The 21,723-nt window shown below is 39.1% G+C and overlaps 1 protein-coding gene across 1 annotated transcript in view; it reads right to left on the reverse strand.

The window, feature by feature from the left end:
* The window catches only part of pawr (PRKC, apoptosis, WT1, regulator), a gene marked incomplete at its 5' end in the record, with an annotated part of 50,959 nt that overhangs the window by 18,232 nt on the left and 11,004 nt on the right, over positions 1-21,723 (reverse strand). Inside the window, one exon of the mRNA XM_083906898.1 lies at positions 345-473. Within this exon, the coding sequence (XP_083763024.1) occupies positions 345-473 (129 nt within the window). The remainder of the gene's footprint in view (positions 1-344; positions 474-21,723) is intronic.

Here is a 21,723-nt window from a genome sequence, read left to right on the forward strand (position 1 = left end):
ATAGAAAGTCGAGTTCTTTCTCACAAATCACTTATTTACATCACGCTGAAAAGTTTTTTTTTTTTTTTTTTTACAGATTATGGAAGAACATTTTTATTTTTAAATGTTAACCACATTTTAGAAATGCTTCATTTTTCTCCTCATCTTATTTTTTTTTTTACAGTGATGATGAAACACAGACACATCAGAGCAGCTGCTGGCCTCTCCCTGAGCAACAGCGCCTCCGTTTGGCAGCAGACGTGTATGACATAAGCATCATAGATATATGATAAATGCATCAGTGTGCAAGAAAAAGCAGCAGAACTGAAAAGACAGATTTTAATAACGTTAATTCCACTTCTCACCATGAGGAGGCCGGTGTCGGGGTCGGCCACCATGGTCTCGTTCTGGAAAGTGTTGGCCTGGACCAGCTGCTCCTCCTGCTTCCTGTCCTTCTCCCCGGCACCATCATCATCATCCAGCTCATCCAGACTCTGAGGAAGAAGAAGAGGATGTTTTATTTATTTATTATATTTATGCCACGCTGTCATTTATTTCACATATATGACTGTATTTAAATAAACACGTTAAAAAAGCACCTGTAGACTGTTTTTCTACTGGTAAGTCGTCATTGCTCATCATATTTCTATAAAATTGCCTTTAAATTTTCCATTTTTATTGATCTTATATTACATATTAGCATGCTAACTCTTGTGCCGCTGTGTCAATGTGAATTTCCGCCCATCGGGGATCAATATTCTATCGTTTCTTATGATAACATGACCTTCTAAGTCCAGCCCGAGCTCCGTATTTACTGTCATACAGTTATAAAACAAGCATATATATATAATATTAACACTTTAATGTAAGAATGAGAACTTTTATGAGATAAAATGCCTCTAAAGTTGATGTTTTACTTGCTACTAATCAATCTAGAGCGTTAAACACCTACTATTTCTTGTAGTTTTGTGTTTTTTATTGACATTTTGCAAACATAGTTCTGCAAAAAACCCACGCAATAATGTAAAAGAATCTGTGGAACGGTGACGGCAAGAATCGCGACATGTTTTGTGTGTTTTGGCTTCAGCCCCAATTTGCAGGAGGACGGATTTAGTCCATTCAGAAACCTAAATTCATATCAGAACAGAGTCCATCTAAAAAAAAAAGGCCCCTTCCTGCAGAGCTTGCGGAAGCTGCAGAGTTCCTCGGTTCCAGCCGTCGTTGAAGACGTTAGGACGGATTAGTTGCAATCGCGTTGACGAGAGACAGACAGAGACGAAGCGTCACACTCCCACCACCGGGGGGCACAAAGCGAGCCAGTCGTTTCCACAGCTCCACAGGCCCTTTCTTGGTAAAAATAGTCCTGCAAGGTTAGCAATGCAGGAATGCAGTCATTTGTGAGGCCTTTCCTGCCTCACGGTTTATCAGTCGTCCACAGGGAAAAACATCCCCCTCCTCCCACTCCGCCGCCGCCTCCTTTTTCCTCTTTTTGCCTCTCACTCAGCGCTGAATGTTTAGTCCTCTCTCTCTCCTCCAGCTCCTCGTGTAACTCACACCATCCTCGCGTCCGACATGCTTGTGCAGCTTAAAAAAAAAAAAAGGGGGATGTTTTGATTTGAATACATGCGCCGCGCTGCACACATGTGTGAGATGTTTTTCAAAACAACGGGACATGAAGAGTTCAGTGGTCCGCGTTAACACGAATGACTCAGCGCTCAAACTCGCCTGCAATGTGAAATTAAGGAAACCGAAGAGTTTACTTTGGACTGGGACGCGGCCCATTTCGCCCTCCGTAGTAATTCCAACTTTTTCCAGCTTTTTCTTCTCGTTCCAAGTAAAGGGAGAGGGGAGAAACCATATAAGGTTCCGCTTTTGCTTTCCTGACATCATCCGAACTGAGAAGTCTCGCATGTTTCTCCGGTCACTTTCATAACCTCGGACCATGGAAACAAAAAAAGAAGTCCAAACTTGTGTGTGTGGACGGACGAACAAACGAGCCATGTGGTCACGCTTTCATCGCCGCGAAGGATCCGGAACAGAGAGAGAGTTACGTTTCTGCATAAATAACCGATATTAAATGACAATGTTTTGTTACCGCGGCACCGAGACAGAGATTAAGACTCTACATCGGCTCGTAGGGAGAAGCCAACGAGCGGCTCTAATGAATCGTTTCCATACTCGGAGTTGACACTTCACACACGGTTTTTGTTAAATTGCAACTGAGCTCATCATGTTCTCAGCAGAGAGGCTTTATTCGGCCTCAAAAAGGTCACGTTTTTAGTCTCCAATTCTGAGTTTGGATGCTTTGTGCCCACGTTTGTGCGAACATGGTCACAATCACCACGATTGGAAAGGACAGAGCCGTCACTTTTTATTCCAAATTCGATATTATTTGGAAAAATAATAGCAAAATGTATGCTATCGTCTCATAAGCGCCAATTTAGGTTGTACCCCTTAGAATCCAGCAGGGGGAGCATGCAGATAAACAGGTAATATTGCAAATAAAAATGTGTGTTTAAGAACATCAGAAAGTCGTGGTTTTTGACTTTCTGTTGTTTTAGCGCGTCTGTAATGTTTTATTTAGCGTGTGTATTATTTTATCAGCGCTACAATATTGTTAGCATATTCCTGCCCGTTTTCAATTTCTACACCGTGCGTATTTTACGACACTTTGTACTGATTTACTGTAAAGCAGTTTGATAGAAAGCCCTACACAAATGTATTATTATTATTAGTGACAGTAAAAAGCTGTCAGAGCTTCCTCCTGTTGTCAGTGATTTGTTTCTGTCTATTACGCTAAAAATTGGAAGTATTGAAATTGTAAATAAAGTCATGAAAAACTGTGACGTTTCGAAATGACGCAGTACGGTACATATTTCCTTCATGTGTTTTTTGAGACAAACGGACACAAACCGGGCAGAAAAAAAGAGCTGCTGGATGTCCTCCTTTGTAGCCCGTTGGGTGGAAACGCAGCAAAAGCGGAGCGGCAACGGCAGCAAAACTCATTTTCCGACGTTTTTGGAAACAGTCACGGCTCCTATCACGAACTCCACGGCGACCACTGATGCGGACACACACGGTGGAATTACCGTCGCTTTAAAACTAAACCTCATTTGGAGAGCGGAGCCGACACGGAGTCGCTCCTCACGCCGCTGCTTCGTCCACTTAGTGCTCAGATTTATTTCTGAACAGGCAAAGGGCAGCAGCTCCGCCTGAGGCTCGCTCTCATAGCGCAGCTATAATGACTTGTATATTAATCAGCTGCCACTCGCTGCGGCACGACGACTTCATTAGAATGATCTACAAGAGAAGAAGAAGAAGAAGAAGGGGAGGCCGGCACATGGACGCCCTCTGTCCTTCAGTCTCAAGTGGTGTGATATGTGATATTGACACAAATACTGATATCAGCCCAGATAAAGTACTTTTTAGATCTTTTCAACTACGCAGAAGTAACCAACACATGCATTTACTACCTCGTCATCACAAAGTTAGAAGATATTGTTCCAAATAACAGAATTACGAGTCGCGCATGTATTTTTCCGGTCAAAAATGATTCCAAAGCTGTTATTTTACCATGAAAGAGGAAAAAGTACCTTCTCATTAGCTCCTGCTGAGCTTTCAACACAAACACCACAACAGTGTCACGCGGCCGCGGCTACAAAGCTACAAAGCTTTAAACACCAGCGCGGGCGCCGCGTGAGCTCCGGCTGAATATTAATCCACGGAATCGCCGCGTCAAACCTGCGGCGCGGCGGTGTTTTTGCCCGTCAACCTGCAGGTAACAAAACAATCATTATGGCTCACAGCCGAGCATCCGGCGGGTTTCTATAAAGGCAATAAAACCACGACGAGGCAGCAGGAGTTAAAGAGTCGCAGGTAGAGCTGCAGACGACAGGCAACAGTCGGAAATGAAGGCAGCGTGAGGCTGCGAGTCGGTAATGAACGACATTAACCAATTACATTTAATGTCACGCAATTAGCAGAGAGTGTCGGGAAACGTTTGTGTGATTTTTTCTTTTTTTCCCTCTCTTCGCGACGTAACTGCAGAGAAAAAAATGCAAAAAAAAAAAAAAACGTGTTTACGCTTCATTTACTGAGCTCGTTGTGACTCATCGAGAGCTCCTCAATTATTGTTATTCAGCTACAGCAGCGAAATAAGACTTGAATTAAGTCCACGTTTAATCTGAATAATGTGTTTTTTTTTCTGCTTACAAACACGAGGAGCGTCTTTATCCGTCTCATTTTTGTGTGTGTTTTTTTTAGGCCTCGTCCACATAAACACCGTGGACATGCGTCGGTTGTTAATTAGTTAATTAGTGAGTCAGCAAAAAAAAAAAAAAGCATCTTGAAATGAGTTGAAATTTTCTATAATAATAGTCAACATCACCCTGAACAAGGATCGATTGAAAATATTAGCAAACCTCTAATTTAATAATTTTTATGAATTTTTAAAATTGAGGAAATTATCTGCCCTGGTGCACTTAGACAGTGAGGTGATTTTACTCCAAAAAGAAAAAAAAAGTATCTTGAAATGAGTTGAAATTTTCTATAATAATAGTCAACATCACCCTGAATAAGGATCCATTGAAAATATTAGCAAACCACTTAAGGAATAATTTTTATGAATTTTTGAAATTGAAGATATTATCAATTTGCCCTGGTGCACTTAGACAATGAGGTGACTTTACTCAAAAAAAAAAAAGTATCTTGAAATGAGTTGAAATTCTCTATAATAATAGTCAACATCACCCAGAACAAGGATCCATTGAAAATATTAGCAAACCACTTAAGGAATAATTTTTATGAATTTTTGAAATTGAAGAAATTATCAATTTGCCCTGATGCACTTTGACAGTGAGGTGACTTTACTCAAAAAATTTAAAAAAAGTATCTTGAAATGACTTGAAACTGAAAACAAATGAAAATGGAGGGGAAACTGATTAAGGAGACACCGCAGTGCATACATCTGCATATCTTTCACAATAAAACTACATAGATTTCTTAAATCCAAGTAAAAAAAAGCAAGAAAACTAAGTTTAGCATCTTCTTTTTGCAGGAAAGGTCTATATCTCCATATTGTCCACAAAAATAACATTGTTTTCTCAAAAAAAACTATATTAAAAATGCCACAAAACTAAGTTTAGTGTCTTTTTTTTGCATTAAATAACTTTTTAGGACAAATTCTTTGGAGGACAGATTAAAATTAAAAATGAGGTAAAAGACTGAGGACACACCCGAGTGTTCTTTCACAATAAAAGCAGCATCTTTCTCTTGACGCAAAACTAAATTTAGTGTCACGAACGCACAGAAGGGAAACGTCAAGCATCGTAACTTCTTATCTCTCGGTCCACGTTTATCAGCAGGATGTTGACCCCTGACCCCACAGTGGAATGTGTGTCATCTCGTCACCGATCAGCACTCGGGAGGAAACGTCTGTTTAACGTCTGAAAGCCGAGAAAACACTCACTACCTCGCTGATGCTTCAGCTACGGGTTTGTTTTACAGCCTGTCGTGAAGTAACCGTGTCATCTGCATAGAAATGACAGCGTTTTCTGCCTCCAGAGGAGTTGTGAGCGATCCGACCGTGTCTTCTTTTATTGAACACAGCACTGAGTGTGTGACCTGCACAGTCATACTCTGTCTATTTGGCAGAGAAAACAAGAGAGAAGACTCAGCGAAGCACCGACACTCGAGGAGCAAACAAGTAAAAAGGAAAACGCTGTCCTGCCTCTGTTGACTCGTGTTATCTCCGCCTCCACGATGCCTTTCTGCGCGGCCGCCGTGTTATGTGAATTTCTTGGCTGCCGGCTCGCGCTCATTCAGAAGTCTGAGAAACGGCCGTGTGTGGAAGTGTTCAGGTTTCATCGAGCGATCAAAGAAACAACAGACGAGCTGAGGAAGCAGCAAAGAGCCAAGAGAGCTGAGCTGTGAGCGGCGACCAGGACTGGACAATGGTGGCGGTCGGCGTCATCATAGTCAAGTCCTGGACGATGTGGTCGTCGTCGCCCAGGGCTGGACGATGTGGTCGTCGTGGCTCAGGACTGGACGATGTGGTCGTCGTGGCTCAGGGCTGGACGATGTGGTCGTCGTCATCGCCCAGGGCTGGACGATGTGGTCGTCGTGGCTCAGGGCTGGACGATGTGGTCGTCGTCATCGCCCAGGGCTGGACGATGTGGTCGTCGTGGCTCAGGGCTGGACGATGTGGTCGTCGTCGTCGCCCAGGGCTGGACAATGTGGTCGTCGTCATCGCCCAGGGCTGGACGATGTCGTCGTCGTCGCCCAGGGCTGGACGATGTGGTCGTCGACATCGCCACCATCGTCCAGTCCCGCTGACCGCCTCCATCGTCCAGGACTGGACGATGACGACACCAATGCGGCTGCCACTATTTGACCAGAAACACAGATTCCCGTCCCTACAGGAAAACAGCCTCGAGACGCTGTTTTTGAATCAGACTGTTTGAACTAACTACCAAATTTCTCCGGCAGAGGGTGCTGTAACGACACATTGCCCGGCAAAACGACTACAATTCGTCGTACAGATTAGAAAATGTACAGAAGCGGAGAGAAAACAGAAACACATTATTTATACGGCGTGTCACAAAGCCTTAGACTAAACTAATTATATATATATATATATATATATATATATATTTATATTTATATTAATCTATATAAAAACGCAAACAAATCTATCCTGAGCTCAACAGTAGAGGTCAGATCTATCGTTTAAACCTGGAACAGTAACGGTTTGTGTGTAATTACAGCAAAATTCTCCAGGATTCAAACCATTTGTTCTTTTATCAAGAACAGATTAAAGTTCACATTCTTTACTTCATCTGCTCTCTCTCTCTCTCCCTCTGTCTCTCTCTCTCTCTCTCTCTCTGCTCAGACAAAAAACAGGTTCATACAAAACAGAATCTAATCTATAAATAAATAAATGCGTGACTCGCCCTCAAACAAAAATAAACAAAGTGGAACCAAACGAACGAGCAAAAAGACAAAATGACTCTGCTCTTTTGCACGGCAGTGTCCACGGCTGAATAATCACAACCTCCAGGTTTTCAGTATATTTAAAGGATTGTATATTATATATATAAATATATATACACACACACATATATATACATACACCAGATACCGATTCCTATCCCTAAAGGTAACGGCCTAGATGCTGTGTTTCCAGCAGACTGTTTGAAGTAACTACCAAGCTTGTCCAGCAGAGGGTGCTGTTCTCATGAGAAGAAGACGACAGCGGCGACGGGTCTTGTATGACTTACTACTTAAGTAAAAGTCTTAAAGTGTATGACATTTACTGTACTTAAGTATCAAAAAGTCATTTTCTGATATTAAATGTACTTTTGTACGTTTTAAAAGTAAAGTATGGGGGGAAAAAAAGTGAGAAGTTTGCTCATCGAGACTAGAAATACAGACCATAACGCCTGTGTTACTATGGTAACGCAAGCAAACAATGGCTGTCCTATAGGTATTAAAAAAAACAAACGTTTAATTGTTAAATTAACTTTGGGAAGACGATCAATTAGCCGGAACATTTACGATCTCGTTAGACTTGGATTAGATTAAATTAGATTAGGAGAGATTTGTTTTATCGTCCACCAGGGAAATTAAAATGGCCGCTCAGGTCCGTGCGCAGTACAACAAACAGTAAATAACTACACAACATTATTAGATTAGTTTAGATTAAGAACAAAGAAAGAACACAGTCTTCTGCTGAATTAAAAGACATAAAACAACATCTTTATCTAATTTAAGACGTCTAATCTTCATCCGTGCGGTAATTGCTCTGTGTCTTGAGGGAAAAGTTTAAGACTAAAGACTGAGATCTTTTAAAGAGGAATTATTAAATCTAATAATGTTTTTATGGCAGGGATATGAAGTGATGTGATTCTCCACAGTGGTCCTGCTGCGATACGAGACAAAATCACTGCTTACGGAGATTTAAAAATACAATCCAAAAATCCCTGAATAGCACATGAATGCTTTAAAGGCTGTGTCATTAAATAATGACATTTATTTTAATGTGTTCTAAAGAGTTTTACTGAGGTTACAGTGAATAAAGCTGTGTGTATGTGTGTGTGTGTTATGGTCAGAATTCTGTGAAAAAAAAATTACTTTTTTTCTTAGAATTCAGATTTTTCGACTTTTTTTCTTAGAATTCAGATTTTTCTCTTAGAATTCTGACTTTCTCAGAATTCTTTCTTTTCTTAGATTTTTTTTCCCAGAATTCAGACTTTTATTCTTATTTTTTCTCAGAATTCTGACTTTTCTTAGACCTTTTTCTCAGAATTCTGACTTTTTCTTAGACCTTTTTTCCAGAATTCTGACTTTTCTTAGAATTCTTATTTTTTCTAAGACCCTTTTCTTAGAATTCTGACTTTTTCCTCAGAATTCTGACTTTATTAAACTTTTTTTTCTCAGAATTCTGACTTTTTCTTAGACTTTTTTTCTCAGAATAATTACTTTTTCTTAGACTTTTCTTAGAATTCTTACTTTTTCTTTAGACTTTTTTTCTTAGAATTCCTACTTTTTCTTAGTTTTTTTTCTCAGAGTTCTGACTTTCCTTAGACCTTTTTTCTCAGAAGTATTACTCTTAGACCTTTTTTCTCAGAATTCTTACTTTTTCTTGACCTTTTTCTCAAAATTCTTACTTTTTTCTTAGAATTCTTACTTTTTCTGAGACCCTTTTCTTAGAATTCTGACTTTTTTTCTCAGAATTCTGACTTTTCTTAGACTTTTTTTCTTGGAATTCTGACTTTCCATCACAAACAACCATTCACTCTCGCAACTTCAGTCAATTTAGAGTGTCCAATTTGCCTAATCCTCACATCTGCACGTTCTTTTGTTGCCATTAAATTCCGGTAAGCATCGACCCACTGATGACGCCACAAAGAACCATAACCGCAAAGTTCTTCTGGATCCAGTCGATCAAAACGTGAACATTTGAGATTCCGGAGCCTTGGAGGAGCTTTGTGCTCTTAGTGCTTGTTGAAACAGTTTTTGCTGGATCTTCAGAGCTCCTCCGTGCCATCGCATGCAAACATTAATGAAGATAGTGTGTTCTTTTCCACTAACAGGTGTATTTTTGCTCTAATCTGTCCACTCACATGACATCCAAAGAGGCCAAAACTTTTTCTGCTGATATTAAATCACATGAAAAAGAATGTAAATTGAAGTGGAGGCACCGAGTGCCTCTGGAGATCGGGTTTCTCCCCCCCGTTTGTGCCTCATGTTGCATGACAACCTGTGTGCACCAAAACCATATGTGGAATCCACAGCTGAGCTCCGTTAAAGCCCTGAAGGAGCCGCCGGTTCCAAACAACAGCAGCAACTGCAGTCGCGTCTCTTTACCTACAGCACGGAGCGGCACAGCTGGAGAGACGCCTCGGGGAGTGTTCTCCCGCACTTATGATCGACGCTGAGGGGGAAAACAAGCCCCACGCTTCTATTTAAAGATTTCACTTTGTTCTCACTCCTGGTGAGATTTTCTTTGCTGATTTCGCCGGCTTCTTCCCTTTTTTCAATTCCATATTTAGTAACGACAGAAGCGATGAAATGAGACGTATTTATGTCAGACCACGACATAATAATAATAATAATAACGTCACCTTTACGAACATGTGGTAACGTTTAAGAGCGCACTGACAGCGCTGAGACAAACAGACCGACTGGTTTTTCCACACGTGAGACACAGATGACGACGGAAGACACCTGAACCTGAAGATATGAGCACATAATAATCAGATTACACCAGATTAATTCACATTTAATGTCAGTTAAACTCCTTTTTCCAGACCTCACATGCTGTGTAATGAAGTTTTGTATCTGTATATGCGACTGTATAAATTATCGGTGAAGGAAAATGCATGTAATTGACACTTTTAATGGTTTGAATCCACAGAAAAGTGCTGTATATAGTGTTTGCATTTGTATTTAGAGCAAATGTTATTCAAAAATCCATTATTTGTTCAGCTAAATAACTACAAGTATTTATAGTCACACCAACTTTGGTAGAATTTCTGTACGATCCATCAAATTGATGTATTTTTAAGACATTTTTAAACACGGCAGAGACCATACTGTTTAAATTATAATGAAAGTACATGGACATTTTAGTCCAAGGAGGTTTTATTTCTTGCCAAACCTGATCGAGAAATCCTAAATCTCATTTAAATCAGAGTGGAAAGCCGAATAAAACCGGGTTCCCCCGAGTTCACGTCTGAGTGAAGCAGTGGAATAAACTTTGACAGCTCAATAACCAGCACTCAGAGCCACGGGAGTGCAACTCAACACACACACATAAAAAAAATATGACGACAAAGGTAAAAACAGACATATACAACAACAAAAGTGAAAATTCTGAGAAAAAAAGTTCGAAATTATGAGAAAAAAGTTTAAGAAAGTGAGAATTATGTGGAAAAAAATTTAAATTCTGAGAAAAAAAGTCTAAGAAAAAGTTGATTCTGAGAAAAAAGATCTAAGAAAGGGAGATTTCTGAAAAAAAAAAGACAATTCTGAGAATGAAGTCATCATTCTAAGAAAAAAGTCTAAGGAAAAAGTCATAATTCTGAGAAAAAAGTCTTAGAAAAAGTCATCATTCTAAGAAAAAAGTCATAATTCTGAGAAAAAAGGTCTAAGGAAAAAGTCATTCTAAGAAAAAAGTAAGAAAAAGTCAATTCTGAGAAAAAAGTCTTAGGAAAAAGTCATAATTCTGAGAAAAAAAGTTTAAGAAAAAGTCATAATTCTGAGAAAAAAGTCTAAGGAAAAAGTCACAATTCTAAGAAAAAAAGTTTAAGAAAAAGTCATAATTCTGAGAAAAAAGTTTTAGAAAAAGTCATTATTCTGAGAAAAAAGTCTAAGGAAAAAGTCACAATTCTAAGAAAAAAAGTTTAAGAAAAAGTCATAATTCTGAGAAAAAAGTCTAAGAAAAAGTTACAATTCTAAGAAAAAAAGTCTAAGAAAAAAGTCATGACATCAATAAGCAGAACTCAGAGCCACAGGACTGAAACTCAACTCACTCACACATACAAAATAACTTCAAAGAAAAAAGAGAAACGTAACAGAAGTTTGTTTCCTCAACGTTACGAAGCATAAAAGTGTGATTTCTGAGTGAGAGAGTCTTTATTCTGGGGGGAGACGACGTTTAAACTGTGAGCGGCGTTCCAATATCAGAGGAATTTCAATCAAGCGTGAGCGCTGATCTCCTGAGGCAGCAGCAACAGAGTGAGACGCTCATCAAGTTTCTGTGGGTTTGCTTTGGCAACACATGGCACATTCTCTCCAGAGTGTTTCTGAGTCTGTGTTTGGCAGCAGAGATGAGCAGCAGACACTTAAGAAAATAACCTCTTTTCCCTCCGGTGCAGCTGCCCAACACAGAGAATACATCTGTGGGGAAGATTAGACCTGTGTGGCCACTGACCAGACTCAGGTCTCTGCTGATTTATGTTTGTGTATCTGTCACAACTATAGGGCGAATACGGACCACATGTAAAAAAAAAAAAAATGAATATTATTATGTTCTGATAATATTCTGATAATAAAGTAAAAATACTGTGAAAAATCATAATTCTGAGAAAAGTTTTTTTTTTTTTAAGTCAGAAAAAGGTCTAAGGAAAAAGTTAGTATTCTGAGATTTCCGTCAGAATTCTAAGAAAAGTCAGAATTATGAGACAAAGGTCTACGGAAAAAGTAAATATCCTGAGATTTAAATCAGAATTCTGATAAAAGTCAGAATTCTGAGACAATGGTCTACGGAAAAAGTAAATATCCTGAGATTTAAATCAGAATTCTGATAAAAGTCAGAATTCTGAGACAATGGTCTACGGAAAGTCAGCATTCTGAGATTTAGATCAGAATTTTAAGAAAAGTCAGAATTCTGAGAAAATGGTTTAAGGAAAATAGAATTCTGAGGTTTAGGTCAGAATTCTGAGAAAAGATGAGATAAAGTCTAAGAAAAAGTCAGATTTGAGAAAATAGAATTCTAAGAAAAGGGTTAAAAGAATGCTGAGACAAAGGTCTACGGAAAAAGTCAGTGTTCTGAGATTTAAGTCAGAATTCAAAGAAAAGTCAGAATTCTGGTGACAAGGGTCTAAAGGAAGTCTGTTTTCTGAGATTTAGGTCAGAATTATAATAAAAGTCAGAATACCAAGAAAAGAGTCTATGGAAAAAGTCAATATTCTGAGAAAAAGGTCTAAAGATAAAGTTAGAATTCTGAGATTTAAGTCAGAATTCTAATAAAAGTCAGAACTCTGAGACAAAGTCTAAGTCAAACGTCATGGACATTTTCCAGTCGCTGACTCATCACGTTTTGTCACGCGAGCATTAATGAGTGGACTACGATGTCCTGTGAGATGATGATAGAGTCAAACTTTAAACGCTATGATTAAAACAATAATTACCCGGTGTTACGTTTAATCTGCTGCATTACGTCGCTCCGTCAGTTTTCCTCTTTTACTGCACAGTCAGAGAAGAACCAGCAGGGACTCGGTCGTTTTAGGCCTAATATCATGTGTTTAAACTTTATGATGTTTGTCTTTGTGTCTCATACTTCCTGTTTGTGTGTTATATGTGACTTTAATCTGGTTTTAGATCTGTGTTTTCACTGAGGCTGTAAAAAAAAAAAAAAAAAAAAAGAGTGGTTAAGGGTAAACTCTGCAGGGAGAAGGAAAGACAAACATTTGTGCTAACATGCGAGTGTTATAATAAAAATGTTAACCCTCCCTTTGCTGCTTAAAGCAACTGAACCTGACGCTGTAAAATGGCTGCTTATATTGCTCCTGAAAACACTGGTGTCAAATTAAATTTAATACAAATAGACCCTTAACATACGTGGAGACTTACAAGTTCCCATCCATTTCTGATATTATTGTTATTTTACAAATTATGTCGCAGGATTTTGAACTGTATTTTGTTTAACGAGCACAACTAATATACGTAAAAAAGACCAGATTGTAAGAATCTACTTAATGTCTGATAAAACTAACATTTATTTGTGATTTTTAATTTCTAGAATATTAAAAAAAAAAAATTCATATTCAATATATACATTTTTTTCGTAATTTTTAGTCTATTGTAAATAACTAACTAAAATACACACACTAACACACCTTACGGACAAAAATGTGCTAATTGAAATGACGAAAACTTGTAAATTTAAGGGTTAGAAACTTAACAAAAATGCATTACTGTTTGATATGTATTTCAGTATTTTAACATGCAGTTAATTGTAAATGACTGTCATATATTGAGAGTTATTATGGGAAAATCAACAAAAGCACTAAGTTACAGGACATTTTCCGGCAATAAGCAAAAAAAACAGTTTACTATCGCCTAAAAAAATAAAGACATTACTTATTTGACGTTGGCGGCAATGTTTAATTATAATCTGGCGTTTTTGTGCACAATATTGATACAATAACACTATAAAAGGATTAAAATCTGGAATAAATGAGAAGAATTTGTCGTCCGCTCCGTTTTTAAACTGCAAGTAGAAGAAAATATAGAATATTCATCAGCTTTAGAGTCACTTAAAAAAAAAAAAAGTATAATCAAATTCAATTACACAACTCTGCCTCGAGGCAAAAACACAAAAACTTGACTGATTGAAAAACAGACTACGGCCCTAGAGACTGACCCTAGAGCTCGACACAGGAAACAATAAGTTTTACGACTGAGTTCAGAATAAATAAATCTCGCTCCTGTGCAGAGAGCGGGGGAAATGACGAGGCTCTTAAAATTATATATATGTGGATATAAAACATTGCGTAAAAAAAGTAAAGGTTGTGTTTAAGAAAAGATAAAACGCATTTTACTCTAAATCTAAATGGTACTTTCCAAATTAATCTAATCTGAGGACGCCTCATTAAGCCAAGGCCAGGTGATGAGAGAAACCAGAGAATACGCTGAGAGTGAATGTGACCTATTGTTCCCTGTTCTCCGGCCCGGGATTATACGCCGTGTCACAACATTCCCGTCATAGCAAGAGGAGGAGGAGGAGGAGGAGGAGGAGGAGGAGGAGGAGGAGGAGGAGGACAGGAATTGGGAAGTCGAGGAGGTCGAGCTCTTCCTGGAAGACCACGACAACAAAACATCCCCCACTCCCTCAGCGTCTTTCTATCTTTATGTCACGGCGTAGTTTACACTTTTAGTTTTCTTTTGTTTTCTTTCGCTTTCTCCGAGCGCCACAAAAGGCCAAAAAGGGGCGGGGCTTCACAGCAGCGTGATTAGCGCATTCCAGTAACGGCACGGACAAAAGTCGCCGCACGAACCTTGCGGCTCTAAAGCGCCGATTCACAAACGCGTCGCTGCATCCTCGTGTTTACATACAAATAAGAGAGAGAGGGGACGTGGACAGTTATCTTGCCAGAGGCCGTTCAAGGCTCTGGAGAAGAGAAACGCACACAAAGAGGATATGAACGACAAATGTGGCCGAGTGACTTCACGCAGCCTCGTGCGATGACACCGGCATGGTGGTTTTTTTTGGTGAAAGCCGCGTCAACTTATCGGCGTCCTCCAGGGAGAATTATAAACCCCGGGGAAAGGATGCAGTCGCTGCCCTGAACCTTTGCTGTTCTTCAGCAGCAGGTAGATTTAAGCGCTCGCTGCTCGGTTCGCGAAATCTGCAGAGTGGGTTTTTCAGAAGCAGGAGCAGCAGCAGCTGCTGCCTTGAAGGTCTAAGGTGAAAAAGCAGAACGAGAGATGGTTAAACTAAACACGGTTTAGGTTGTTTTGGACCACAAGAGGGTCCAATCTGAGATATGCAAATATTTTCAACAGATCCTTGTTCAGGGCGACACGGACTATTTTGATGGTAAATTTCAAGTCATTCCGAGATACTTTTTGTTTTTGAGACTAAACTCAGCTCACTGTCAAAGTGCATCAGGGCAAATGGATCATTTCCTGATTTTAGAAAATTCATTAAAATTATTCCTTAAGAGATATGCAAATATTTTCAACAGATCCTTGTTCAGGGTGATATCGACTATTTTGATGGTAAATTTCAAGTCATTCTGAGCTACTTTTTGTTTTTGTGAAGAAAGTCAGCTCACTGTCAAAGTGCATCAGGGAAAATGGATAATTTCCTGATTTTCAAAAATTCATTGAAATTATTCCTTAAGAGATTTGCAAATATTTTCAACAGATCCTTGTCCAGGGCGACACAGACTATTACTGTGTAAAATTTCCTGATTTTTCAAAAATTCATTCAAATTATTTGGATTTGGATGTAGTAACAGTTTTTGGCCACATTCTTACATATGGCACCTTTAAATGCTGGAGATTAACGCACGTTTTTGAGGGATTTTTAAGTCTTTAACTAATCAACAGTTCGGCATTGTTCAGTTCGATTCTTGTGTCGGACGTCGAGCTCACTGACCAATCAGTGACCGGCAGATTGTCGACGTGACATTTTAGTATCGGCTCAACTCAGGCTTGGAACCTTGACAGAGCAGGTATTAAAAATAACATCAGGTATTAGGTACTGAAAAGCAAAAAATAGCAGTATTTGTTATTCATGAGAAGGCCCATGTTCCTGGTGAGACTCTGGGAAAAATCATACTGTGGCTCCTGAACACATGAAGACAGAAATGTCCACAGTGTTCCTTGACCCCCGGAGCCCTCGCTGAGGCTTATCTTGCTCGGCGGAGCAAAAAGCAACAGGGTTGGAGAAAAGCAAAAGGATTCCGGGGGGGGGGGGGGGGGGGGGTGGATAAGTTCGGTATTTCCAAAATGAATATCCTTGGAGGAAGACCAGCAGCTCATCAGGCTTTTGGGAGGGAAGCATGGATTAAGACGAAGAGTGCAAAGCAAAAAGAATGTGCGTTCAGGCGTCCACCGAGGCCAAAACCAAAGCTAATGAGCCTCGACTTAAACACAAAAAACAGACTGAACCATTTCACTTTATATCTCCACTCAATTCACAGGACTATTCGGGCGTTTATTTAAAGCTGCACTCAGTGATCTACAGTCAGTACATCCAAAATCCTCCGTCTGACGGCAAAAATCGTCGCCTACCGAGGCAGACGGGAGTTTTACCAAGCCTACCGAGGAGGAAGGAGGAAACTGAAGGGCGCGACGGTGGTGACGAGTCGTCACTAATTTAAACGACAGGATTGTGAAACCGATTTACTCGAAGCTATGGGTCGCAAAAAACGCAGAACAAACAGACGTCTAAAAAGCCTCAGTTCCCGTCTCAAAAACGTCTCCGCCAGAGAGGAAATGGAACGGTCCGAGGTCAAAGTCGTGACCAAATACGGGAAAAAAGAAGGTCAAAGGTCACTACGCAATTGTCTTGTGATATATCGACGATCGCAGAATTGTAGCACTGCGATATTATTGGTATCGTAGACCATGTATCGCGTTGTAAGTTTTGTTTTTATTGTGGTTTATTGTTCGTATGTTTTTTTTATCTTTCAATATATTTTAGTTGTTTTAGATGTACGTTATTGCCTCGTGCGAACTTCTAAGCCTTTTATTTATTATTCCGTACATCATCTTTCGTCCACTGTGGTTGTTTTTAAAGCGCTTTTCAATAAAGTTGGACTGAATTGTTGTCTTTTTATGTGATAATTCTCCACTTTCACACACTTTCACATTAAAATTCCAAAAACAAATCAACAGTTTCTATATTTAGTTAAGTTATATACGAGTAGAGTACGTACAAGTACACATTTTACTGGTTTTTAGAGACTCTACAGCGTTTCGAAACACTAAAGGTCACCGTGGTCATGTTTTATTTTATTCTATTTATTCCAGCTTGTAATTAATAAATAAATCAAACTCCCCCATGTCCTCAGAGAGAGTGAGAGGGGAACACAAAGTCCTGAGAGGACATTAGTCCGTTGACCGTGTCCCGTTTCCCGCCACAGTTTACGATGCTAATGTCCATGAAGACACCACAGGTCCCCGAGGACACGTCCACTTTCCAGGCACCGAGTGCAGAGAAGCACTGGTGTCGACGCGCTTCCTGTTTGGAGAAATCTTTCTCCGTAAAAACAAAACCGTTACTGGGAAAAGGCTCAATGTAGATTCTCCAAAATAAATAAACCTGAAAATGTCCTGGATTTACCAGGAAGAAGAAAGAACTGGGAAAATGAGAATATTTAAACCATCAACTATTGTCGCACAACTGTTGTTTGTCGTTTTTTCCTCATTCGTTTCCATTCTACAAAGAATTTAGGTCAAACGTAAACAGGAAGCAAATGTCAAGAACTGGCTTTAAAGTGATTAAATGTTTAATTATACAAACATAAGGAACAAATAAGTACAATTGTATTATACTTTGTGTTGCTATATCACTTAGAAATGCTTTATAAGCACAAACATTTTATACGTGCAAACCTAAAATTGACCCAAATATCATGAATAAGCATAAAATACAAAATAATAAGCCGTTATAAACAGTAAGTTGTGTTACTTTGGCTTATTTTTTTGTCATTATGTGGTTTATTAATACTTTAACAAAGGGAGTTTTAGTCAAAATAAGAATTCAGTTCAAACCTCAACAAGAAGAATTTAAAATACTTCATAATAAGCCGTTTTTAAAGTCTATTCTTGATCACACTTGTGTTAAAAATAAGTCACAAGCTATTAAAAAGACAATATTTACACTGAAGGATATTATCATCGGGTTATTCTACGTGTCAATTATTAAAAAAGACGTCTTAACTCGCTGTTAATGATAAAAAAAATAGGTTGTTACTCAGTGGAGTTTAGTGCAAAGGTCAAAGGGTCAAATAATGTGATAAACAGAAGTGGTCATAGATCATGCTGGTTCCTGGGAAACTAAAAAAAAAGTGTTTATAATCACGAATGATGTATTAACCAATGATAAAGTCACTTAAAAAACGTCAACAAGGATAATAATGTGTTTTTGTGCCAGAGAAGTGTTTCTGTGCTCTGCTGTACAGAATCAGAAACTGTTCACGCATGTTTGGCATTCCTGCGTTCGACAGGAGAGGAGAGGTCGAACCATTGTGTTGCTCGCACAAAAAAAAAAAAGCCCCAGACCGTGAGTCAAACTAAGCCAAGTCTACAACATACTGCTGACGTCGTCGTCTCACACCGGGAAACACGTACAGATGCTTTCACTGACTCAAGTCGACTTTTATGACGTACAGGAGCAAACGCGTGACGTTTTTCCGGCTCGGGACGTCGCAAACGGGTGATCGCAACTTCAGGAACGGGAGAAAAAACCCTGAAGATTAAGTGTTGATACTCGTTATTGTCCGCCTCTATGCAGACGATTCACTCCTCTTTATAATAAACCAGCAAGAAAGCCACATTTTTCGTGCACACTTTTAAACCTAAAACTGCATGTTTGTTAAAGATGTTGACGAAAAGGGAAATGTAATCGCACACAGAGCAGAAAACCACAGGTTTACACTTCTACGTTGCTTATATCCAAGTTACACACCGTCTGTGTTGTATTTTATGCTAGTACTTATGCTAGTATTTTCATATTTTATACAGTACTGTAATGTAACAATGTCCCACCGAGTTTCGCAAAATTCGGTGCAACTTTTTTATGTTTTTATTCATGTTAACCTCCTGAAAAATGAAAAAAAAAACTTGACGATTCTGTTTAAATTGGATTTTTAACGCTCGTCATCTCTGAAATTTACGTCGTCTATTTTGTAAATTATGCTCCCAATAGAACTCAAATTGATGATTAAGCGCTTAAATGAGAACTATACATGATTTTTAAATGCTAATTTAACAGCTTCAGAGTCATCGTGATACTTAAAAGGTGCCATACGTAAGAATGTGGCCAAAAACAGTTACTACATTCAAATTCAAAAATACCGAGGTCGTTTAGGTTTCTTTTTTTTTTTGACGCAACTGGCAACCCGGGGTTGCTCGGCAGCTGAGACTCTACTGACTGCAATGATTGGTAGACGGCGGTAGGTGGCGCCACATGCTAAAAAAACATGATTTCAAAACATAAACATGATTTGCAGTCTGCAAAATATTTTTTTTTAATGCAAATATTTTGGCTGAACTGTTGTTGTTGGTGAGTTCAGTTTGTTATATGAACATTATTCCTGAGTCTCTGTGACATATTAGGAGGATTTTATGGATTTATTACATAATGCACCTTTAATGGTTTTGTTGCGGGGGAGATTTGAGGCGTTCTCCACTGCCCCCTACTGTCTGCGAGTGGGAAAACCAGCCTTGGAGTCATCAGAATCAAGAGGTCTCGCGATAAACATGAATTGCTTTGAGTCTTCGCTCAACGAATAATTATCAAAATCTTTGCCATTTAAATTTTTCCAACAGCAGAAACAAAGTGCTGCAATAAAATCTAGAAAAATATGAGCGAAAATACCTAAAAAAAAACAATTAAATACTGTTAAAAACACCAGAAATAAACAAGTTGTCCAATAAAAACAGGTCAAATCAGTGTCGCAAAGGTTGGTATGAGGGTGAGGTCGACTCCCACACACACGTGGGAAGTCATTACAACAACAACATCATCATCATCATCATCATCATCTGTGATGACATGAAAAGAAAAACACGCCGAGTCACGCAGGAGTCGAGTGAAAACACCGCCGTGGTGATGATGATGATGATGATGATGATGAATGTGAGCTTCGTCGTCGTCGCGGTGGTGGAAAAAGCCCAGGAGAGCGAGACACGGATGAAGGTTTTTTTGTTTGTCGTCGGACCGGTTTGACGACGCAGTGACGCCATGTTCTCGGAATATTCAACACGCGTAATCACATGGATTTGGGTCAAACGAATATGGCCCGAGAACGTCGTTTGACTGCCAGGTCTGTTGAAATGCATTATCAGACATTAGCAAACGCACACAGAGCCCCTTGCTGCTGCTGCTGCTGCTGCTGCTGCCGCCTCCTCCACTCCTATTCAATTCTATTCAACACTAGAGGCATCAGTAGAGAGAAAAAACTCCCTTTAAACAGGAAGAAAATCTCTCTCGGAACCAGAATCAAAGATGTGCGGCACATGCGCCTAGACAGGTTGTGGTGAAAGGAAAAAAACTTGACTTCCTGAATAGAAACCCTTAAGTTTGAGTGATAATGTAAACACAAACCTGTTTTCTCTGAGCAGGTCACTCACCGGGCGTAACCGTCACCGTCAAAGACTGACAGCTGACGACTGCTGTGTTTGTTTTACGCGTTGCTATAGAAACGTTTCTATTATATACGCTACGATAGATTCTCACCCTGTGCGTGTGTGTGTGTGCGACTTTCACAAACCGACTCATAAATGTCATGAACACAAAAACAGTAAAGTGTCGTGATCATCACATGGTGCAGTTATGACTTCACGTTTTCAGCATGACTCAGCACTTTGGCATCAGAATCTAGGTCATCGTAGAACAGAAGAATTTACTGTAACTAATGATTATTTCCAGCGATGATGAATCATGATGAGTCATTTTCTCTGTTCATTTAAGAGAATAATAATAAATGTTAATTAGTGACTCTCAAAATAATGTCATCTGCAAATCAAAGAACTGTTATTTCCATAATTGAATAATCGGTGTATTATTCCCTCGATTAATTGATTGTTTGTTCCAGTGTTTCCCAACCCTGATCCTCAGGGAACTCTGCCCTGCCATGTTTTACATGTTGCCCTGCTCCAAAAACACCTGATTGAAATAAATCGTCAGCTCATCATCAAGCTCAACTTTCAACTTTTGTCAATTCTTTAAAAAAAAAAAAAAATTATATTTAAACTTTTGTCAATTTTTTTCCCCAAAAATTGAATGTTTCAACTTTTGGCTTATTAAATTTTTTTTTTTTTTAATGTAATGTTTCAACTTTTGTAAAAAAAATAAAATAAAAAAAATAATGATAATAAAAAAATAATGTTTCATCTTAATCAGGTGTTTTCTGGAGCAGGGCAACATCTAAAACCTGGCATGGCCGCGTTCCCTGAGGACCAGGGTTGGGAAACACTGGCTTTGGTCCATAAAGTGTCAGAAAATGATGATTGATTTAATTGTGTGGGGGGGAAAAAACACTCAATAGTAAGAGATTAGTTTGGTTATTGATTAATAATCAATTAATCATTGAAGCCGTGTTACAGAGGAGCTAAAAAACAGAAAATTATCAAATTTAATGACTTGAAACTGAATAAAACACTTAAATACTAATTATTTAACTGTTTCAGGCTTAGTACAATTTGTTTAGACATTGAAAATGCTGATAAAACAGAGTGAAACCTGCAGTAAAACCAATATTCTAATTCTAATAAAAAAAAAAAGCAGCACAAAGTGCTTTACACAATAATAAAAATCACCCTCACCTCCTCCTCACAGACAAAGACGCAAAACCGCAACAGCGACACAATGTCAGGGTGACGACACGCACAAAACACATGGAGCCAAAAACAAAACAACAACAAAAAAACAGACAACAAAAGAGACAAAAGAGGACAAAACTGTCGTCATGGACGAGGAGACACTGAGGATCGGGGGGAAAGTGACTGACATTAAAATGAGAATAAAGAAAGAAGTGCTTGAAATACTCAACAGTGAACACTGGAAAAGAAACTTAAGATTGACAAGAAAGACAGGGGGCGCTAGAGGAAAGAATCTGCTACCGTCGCCAAGGAAACGAAGCTCATCGTGTCATTTTATTTGGATTTAACTTTGTGCAAAAAAAGTCATGCAGAGACGTGCAGACGACGGCGTCCTCACAGGTGGAAGGAGCCGGTACGACTGGTTCATCATCGCACACTCACAAGGAAATAAAAGGCTGG

This window comes from Microchirus variegatus (genome assembly GCF_963457635.1).
Source record: "Microchirus variegatus genome assembly, chromosome: 20".
NCBI lineage: Eukaryota > Metazoa > Chordata > Actinopteri > Pleuronectiformes > Soleidae > Microchirus > Microchirus variegatus.